Source organism: Lactuca serriola, chromosome 5 (genome assembly GCF_051521515.1).
Source record: "Lactuca serriola cultivar US96UC23 chromosome 5, Lser_US96UC23_V15, whole genome shotgun sequence".
Taxonomy (NCBI): Eukaryota; Viridiplantae; Streptophyta; class Magnoliopsida; order Asterales; family Asteraceae; genus Lactuca; species Lactuca serriola.
This window is the reverse complement of record NC_136412.1, coordinates 291,611,865-291,620,575: the sequence shown is the minus strand read 5'-3', so window position 1 is coordinate 291,620,575 and position 8,711 is coordinate 291,611,865. Positions and strand designations below refer to the sequence as shown.

General features: G+C 32.3%; 1 protein-coding gene across 1 annotated transcript; it reads left to right on the top strand.

Annotated features, from left to right (window-relative positions):
- Positions 1-4,774: 4,774 nt before the first annotated feature.
- Positions 4,775-5,760, top strand: LOC145050630 (uncharacterized). Its single transcript, XM_078998852.1, has 2 exons — positions 4,775-5,027; positions 5,153-5,760. Exons 1-2 carry the CDS (start codon positions 4,775-4,777, stop codon positions 5,758-5,760), a joined length of 861 nt encoding a protein of 286 aa, XP_078854978.1.
- The last annotated feature ends 2,951 nt before the right edge of the window (positions 5,761-8,711 follow it).

Sequence of the window (8,711 nt, the reverse complement as noted above, 5' to 3'; positions counted from 1 at the left end):
TTGAAGATGTGAAAAATGATAAATTGAAAAAATATAGAAATCTTGACAGAAAGACATAAAAACACTTTGAATTTTTGTAGCATATTTTGTTTTTTATATTTTATTTTGTATCGAATAAAATACTTGTACTATTGTATTTATAGATTAGTAAATAAAAATGAGTTTTTATGATTATTTACGAATATTATAGTATAAGAAATATATATATATATATATATATATATATATATATATATATATATATATATATATATATATATATATGCACTTGAAAAAAATATGTATATATGCTTCTAAAACGTTGATTTTTTGGTTAAAATATTATAGATTTTCTTAAATATTCCATTTTTTTACAAAAATTTACTGTTTTTTAAAAAATTGTCGTTTTTTAAAAAAAAACTGCAGTTTTTAAAAGAAATTATTGTTTTCATTTTTTTTTAAAAGTTCATGATTTCTTAAGAAAATTTAAAAACTCTCTATTTTTTTAGATTATCGAAAATTATTATTATTATAAAAAAATCCAAAAATTTGATTCATAATGTTAATTTTAGATTTTATTATTATTATTTTGAATACAGAAAAAATTAAACATTAAATGAGATTGGTAAGATGACGATCATGTCCTTAATGAATTAATTTTGATCTAACGATCCATCTTTAGTTTTCGGGTTCTCGGAAAATTATGAGTTTTCAACAAATTTAGTCCCTATATATATATATATATATATATATATATATATATATATATATATATATATATATCCTCTCTAATAAATTAATGTTTTTTTTTGTCACTTGTCATATTCTCATTCAATTTGTCAAATGTCATTTTGCAGTTATTTTGAATTATTTTTTTCCACATATCATTTTATGGGTTTTTCTATATTATTAAATTACAAATAATATTTTAATGTAATAATTTTAATAAATGTAGTGATAAATGGATATCAATTTTATTAATTAACTTACCTTTTAATTTCAAAATTCTCAAAATTAAAGTTCATTAGTTTTTTTGATTTATTTAAATTATTTGTTTAAATTTAAAAGATAAAAAACATTTTCATTATAATAGTTTATTATTTTTCTTATATTCTTATAAATTTAAAGTTCTTAAAGATTTTGACATTTATATTTAGCTTTTTTTTTTTTAAAATTATCCCATATAATAATTGGGTCTCACACCTATAAAATATATATATATATATATATATATATATATATATATATATATATATATATATATATATATATATATATATATATATATATAAAGTTTTAAGGGCTCTAGATGAACCCTATCACTTCCCTGTATTTAAATAGCAATAGAAAAAAAAAGCTGATACATTACGTACCTATCAAGTTACTTGCTCTTAGATCTTTTGTGTTATGAACACTTAAATGTATTATAATTAATTATCAAAAGTTGTATTATTTTATAGGATAAGAATTACTTTGTAAAACAAAGATTAGTCATGGGAAAGAACATTCTTTTAACTGAAATGTCCTAATAAAAAACGTATTCATATATAAAAAATATTGTAAAATTTATTTGCAAATTTTTGATTGTTTGAGATAATTTCAAAATGAGAATTGTTTAATTCAAACATGTTTTATTTTAATGTGTCATCAAAAGCGTTAAAAACATTACGTACAAATAAACAAAACACGCAATTGCCAAAACAGACAAAAGCTGTCAAGTTACCACTTTCAAAGTAAATAGTAATAAACAATAACAATAAACTAAAATGCATTAACCACTAGCGTCAAACATAAGTTCATTATTATTATTTTTTTTTAAACAAAATCAAATGTTACAAAATTTAATTGCCTTATTGGAATTACGCGGTTAACCGACTATAACAAGAAATTAGTTAGTAAAACAATATCCATTCAAATTACTAGATTGTAATTTACGCCTAGCTAGAATATTGAAAATGTTGATAAAATTGTATAGTATATTTTAGTTACTAAACTACATTTTTTTATGTTTTGGTATCAACGCTGAAATTAGATGACATAAGTAACAATTGTCTAACCATATATTCACCAACAAAATTAAGAAGATTTACTAAAAGTGGATGCCATTCAAGAAATCATATTCAAGGGTTTCATAATAATAGAAATATCTTCTGGTATAAGCGATTTAAAGCAATAATTAAAGTAGATCTCCTTCTACATATAGAAATAGTATTGGGTCCAAAAATTAAAGTCAAAAGTAAATATCACGCGCGACTACATATATGCATGCTTGCTTGCACCTTGAACACACACCAGTACACACTACTAGCTCCGATGCATCCACCACCACCACCATCACCACAACGTCAACAGTCAACGGTGATCACAGCGGGAAGATGCTGCCGTCAGGTACTCGAGTACTTTATCGAGAAGATCGATGATCCAATGGCAGAAAGGAAGGCCGACGCTCTTTTGGTAGCAGCATCAGTGCTCGCCGCCATGAACTACCAGGCTGCGATCAGCCCACCTGGTGGCGCATACCAAGATACACGCTCTGTAAATGGAACGATCGAATACCAAGCTGGACAAGCAATCGCTGCATATGTTGCTGCGCATGAGTATAAACGATTCTCCATTGCTAACACCATTTCCTTCACTTTTTCAATGACCACCATGTTTCTGTTTCTTTCGGGTTTATCCTTAAAACGACGAATCTTCTCATTGCTTCTTACGGTGTCCATGTTTGCCACCCTTACGGCCACTACATACAGTTATAAGCTTGCAATGGAGGCTACGACGCCGGACCATAATGAGTTGGAAGCCGGGTGGAAATTCATAAACCGGTTGGTGACAGGGGCTCTGATTACGTGGTGTGTGCTTGCTGGTACCGCCATTGTCGTCTTTGTCGGGACGCTACTAAAACCTCTGGTAACGGCTGCATGTCGCCAAGCTACCTTGAAAACCTAATGGTGTGCGTGTATGTATGTGTGCGTTGTATGCTTTTACTTTCTTTCTCTTGTGTATTCATTAATTTCTGGGGCTTTGATGTATTTGGTTGCCGGTTGTGACCTTTGGGTGAACGCATTGCTGAATTTTCTTTAAACGCTTACAAGGCATATTAACATAGTGTTGCTTCCTTTGGTGTAAACAACTTATAGTTTCTAATTAATCTTTTTCTCTATGGAATGTGGTGATGGCTCAACAATCTTTCTTTAAGCATCTCTACTTTTTTATAAATCCAAAAACCTCGCTACTAGAAAATTTTAAATAGGATGCGGTGGATTATGCTCTGTATCAGAAAAGTAAAAAATTGAAAATACAGTTAAATGAAGAGTTAGAATACAGTTAAATGAAACGACGAAGAACCGCATTACATTAGTGGCTTAAATATTAATAAACGTCTTCATATTTCTTGTACAGTGTTTTATCTATTTGTTTATTTCGTTTTAGACCTGAATAGTGAATATATTTACCCCCAAAACATTGAGAGACTTTACAAAAGCTAAGAAGACACGACAACCTGACACGAAATTAGCGAGTTTGGTTAAGAGATTGCGACACGTTTAAGTAATTGGGTTCAACTCGAATATGACATATTTAATTATATATCATTTCTTAAGGACACTACGCTTAATCCAGAGGATAGACCGGATATCCTATGTAGGTTATTTAAGATCAAACTTAATGCGTTGATTAAAGACCTACGCGAGAATTCAGTATTTGGCATGGTTCGAGCATGTATTTAAACTTATTTATTCATACTAACCATATTATATTATAATTTCATGTTTTATTTAAAATATAGTTATATTTGCTATATTATTTAATTTTTTATTACAAATTTGTTTAGTTCGATATATGCAGTTGTGTATACAATTGAGTTTCAAAAGGCGGTTTGCCTCACATTCATATTTGTCTATTCATGTAACCTGATTACAAGCTTCCTACCGTGGAACACATTCATCAATTTATTTCAACTGAGATTCTCAGTATTCACCAAGATCCTGCTTTGTATTCACTTGTGAAGGAGTTCACGATACATGGTCCATGTGGTGCTCAAAATGTCAATTGCCCTTGCATGGTGGATAACAAATGCTCTAAAAACTTCCCAAAGAATTTCTCTGAACATACTTCAATTGATGAGAATGGTTTTCCTATATATAAGAGAAAAAACGATGGATCGTTTGTAGAAAAATCCGGTGTCCAGCTAGATAACCGAAATGTTGTTCCATACAACAAATATCTGTTGAAAAGATACCAAGCACACATAAGTGTTAAATGGTGCAATCAGGGATCTTCGATCAAATATTTATTCAAATATATTAATAAAGGTCCGGATAGAGCTACTGTTACTTTTGTACAAAACAACAATGGTTGTGATAAAGATGATACAATCGATGAGATAAAAGAATACTATGATTGTAGATATCTTTCTGCATGTGAAACATCTTGGAGAATTTATGGATACGATGTTCATTACAGGCATCCTTCAGTGACAATACTTCCTTTTCATCTACCTAATCAACAACAAGTTGTCTACGACGCAGATGATGATATTGACAATATTCTTAACAAACCTTTAGTTGCTTCTTCGATGTTCACATATTGGATGGAGTGCAATAAAGCAAAAAAACTTAGTTATGTTGAATTCCCAACAAAGTTTGTTTGGAAGCTTGGTTCAAAAAATTGGAAGCCAAGAAAGGTTGGATATTCGATTGGCAGAATTCATTAAGTGTCACCTAATCTTGGCGAAACATATCTCTTAAGAATTCTTTTAAACAAAGTCAAAGGACCAAAATCATTTGAAGAAATCCGCATGGTTAATGGTGAAATATGTCCTTCATTTAGAGATGCATGTTATACTCTTGGCCTCTTAGAAGATGATAAAGAATACACCGAAGCTATTAAGGAAGCAAGTCAGTCTGGATCCGGTTATTACTTACGGTTCTTATTTGCTACCATGTTATTATCTCACAGCTTGTCTAGCCCGGATGTTGTGTGGGAAAATACATGGGAATACTTGTTGGATGAAATTCTTTACAATCAACAACAAATATTAAAATCTCCAAGTACTATAATACTCTTTACTTATTTATTAAAATACATATTTAAATCAATATACAATATTAACTTATTTCAAGAACAAATTTGTTTATATATTTTTTTTGTTATTATTATACCAATTTTCTTTCAGGTTTATCACTTAATGAAGATCAAATTAAGAACCTGACTTTGTTTGAGATTAAACAAATTTTACTTCGTAACAATGCGAGTCTCAAAAAATTTACAAGGATGCCTTTGCCCGTTGTTGATTCTGTATCCTCTTCAAACAATCGTCTTATTAGCGAGGAACTAGATTATGGCATACCAAATTTAAAGAAAGAGTTTGATCGGCTTTCTATTGCATTAACATCTGAGCAACAAAACATTTTTGATGATATCATGACTGCAATAAACAATAATGAAGGAGATGTTTTCTTTGTCTACGGTTATGGTGGAACGGGTAAAACCTATCTTTGGAAGACATTATCTGCCGCAATTAGATGTAATGCTCAAATTGTTTTAAATGTTGCTTCAAGTGGGATCGCTTCTTTATTATTAACCGGTGGCAGGACAGCACATTCACGGTTTATAATTCCTTTGGTTCTTACTGAGGTTTCTATTTGTTCCATATCACCAGATAGTGAACTCGCCAGTTTATTACGAAAAACCTCATTAATCATTTGGGATGAAGCACCCATGATTCACAAGCATGCATTTGAAGCTTTAGATCGAACTTTGAAAGATATATTCAAGTCATAATCCTAGAAACTCAACTTTGCCATTTGGAGGGAAAGTAATTGTTTTTGGAGGAGATTTTTGTCACACCCCCGAACCAGACGGTGGAAACGTCCGAGGGCTCGTGTGATTATCAATCGAAATATCATCATAATGAATATACATGAACAACACATACATCACTAACATTACATAGTACAACTGTCATTGTTCACATAAAGTACATTGTTTAAGCATTACATATCCATAGCATAAATTGTTTGAGAGTCACAAAACATAACATCCTAACACACTTGGTATCTTTCTTCAGCTTATCTGTTACCTGAGAATACAAGTTGTTTTGAAAACGTCAACATATATACTGCTGGTGAGTTCATAAGCATGTTTGATATAAAATTTGTTTGTATTGTTTGTAAAATCCAAAAAATCTGATATTTTCTGTACAAAAACTATTTGCGAAGAAGATGCGATGATCCTGTAACGCTTGTGTTTCCGGGCTTGCCACTTTTAGCAATGTAATAGTCTAGGTTAACCTTTGTAACCCGTTTTGAAATAATAAGATTGTATTATTTGAGTATTGTGTGTTTTGTGCTTAATTGCTTAATTATGTGGTTTGAATAATTAAGAATAAAAATAAGCGTCAAGATTTAAGTGTAAAATAAACTTAATATCTTTGAATAATGTTGTAGTAGTTGAAACGAGGTTTCCGAATATATATAGAACGCCCAAATCTGACTTCGTATGAGGAAGTTATGATTTATCGATGTTCCGGCTTAGCAGTATACAGCATGTTTTACTCGATTTGAGATCGAGCGGTTGTTAGCCGAAGAAATCTAAACAAGGATCGAAGGTCTCGTTGTTGGTATCGAAGCGATAAAAAGTTAGGCGAGAATGGACGTCAAACGAAGAAGTTATGAATTTATAACGAAGTTTTTCTGTCGCGGCCTATTAAAAATAAATAATAAAAATAAAGTCGAAATTAGCCGACGGAGTCTAAACGAAAGTTGTGGAGCGTAGTCTCACCTTCGCGTGGATATAAAGAACGTCGAAAACGGAGTTCGTATGAAGAAGTTATGAATTTCCGAAGTTTATTAATCATTTTGTATTTAAATTTAAATCAAAATTCGGAAGCATTATCCGAAGGAGTCACCGATCTGATCCGAGGTACGCCCCGCGTACTCCGAGGGATGTCGACACTCGCACTCGAGCACTTCGGATACATAAGCAATGACGTTTTGGGCAGTACGCCCCGCGTACTCCGAGGCTCCAGCCTCCTATAAATAGGAACCGAAGGCAGCCGACCCAATTGCCAATTTCTTCTCTTCTCTCTCCTGTTTTGGATCGTTTTGCGTGCCAGAAATACCCCGAAGCCCCAGTATCATACTCTAGCCCCGAGGCAAGTCCCGAGATCCCGAAGATCCCGAGAAGTGCGGTTCCCGAGTCGAAGCTCTGCCCGCGAGAAGTTCGATTTTCGAGGAGATCTTCCAGATCTGCTGAGGAATACTACTTCTGCAAGCCGTAGTGCTGTCTAATCATCTTCTGATCAAGTGAGTGTATACTACCTTTCATAAACACAATAATAATACGAGTTTGGTTCGAGTGTATTAAGTATATTGTTGTTTATAAGTGTGAGTGTGTAGTTATTTTCTTTCTAATACAATAATACGAAGTATTTTATATAAAAATACGTGCTATGTGTATATAAAATGGTTGTGTTATGTGTGAATGTGTATTCACTCTCTTCTATCTTATAGATCTGCTCATTTCTTTATGAGATATGTGTTATGGGTGTGTGCCTCATCTGTTATGTGATATATGTGTTGATTAAAGCATGCTATATAGGTTTTTTTTTAAACTATGTATACAAATGTATATTTTTATCTACTAAATATGTTGGGTAGAACATGGGTAGACAGTTGGTGTGTAATAAACAGATGAGATGCCTCGTTGTTGTTTGATTAAGTCATCTTGCGGAGTTTAGATGACGACCACTAGCTATTCTAGACAGTCTTGTGGAAACATTAGCAGGCTCGCCACCTGTAGGTGTTAATGAACTTGGGTGTTCATTCGCTGTACTCCATCCCCCTCATGGTTGCCTTATTTGACTTATATTGCTGAGGTACCCCCGAAGCATGTGTTGTCGCCCCGATGAAATATTCTTAGACTAGGTCCCTTATGTTAGTTGTTTTAGGGACATTAAAGTGAGAATAACAGGAATGGGTAATTGGGTTATTGTTGGTTGGTGAAAATTAAATATGATATTTATTGTGGGTTGAAAACCCTATATGCTCACCAGGCTCCCAAGCCTGACCCACTCAGTTTTAAATTGTATTACAGGTAGTGGCGGAAGGGCATGAGATGGATGAACCATCAAGTTGTTTTGTTTACAAGTCTGCATATGTTTATATTTGTTATATGACTTGTAATGTATTCGTTTATGCTAATTGGTCTGTATCGGAACATGACACCCCGAGTTTTGATTATAATGAAAATACATTTCTTTTATGAAATGCTTCGGTAAACAATGTTTTATCATGTTTTGTTTTTGGGAACAAATTCCGCAACTCTTTCAAATCAAAAGGATTTACTCTGAAAATATTTAAAAGCATAAATGAAAATCGGTCTTTTCTGGCCGAGATTTTGGGGATGTCACAGTTGGTATCAGAGCATTAGTTTAAGCGAACTAGGAATTTGTAGGATTTCTAGACTTAAACTTAGAGTGCTAAGTGAAATTTTGAGATGTGTGTCTGTTGTGATTTAGACACGAGCACTAGTTTATTTTATGAAAGTTGCCTAAAATGCTTTATGTGCTAAATGTTATATGTTGCCATATATTATATTATTTGTTCGGATCTATGGTCTGTTGCCGACCGGATCTAGAAACCTTATGTGTGTAGGATTCTAAGCGTACGTCTACGATATTAGAACTAGCATGTAAACGTTTCGGAGTGATAAGGATGATTTGAATATCTATC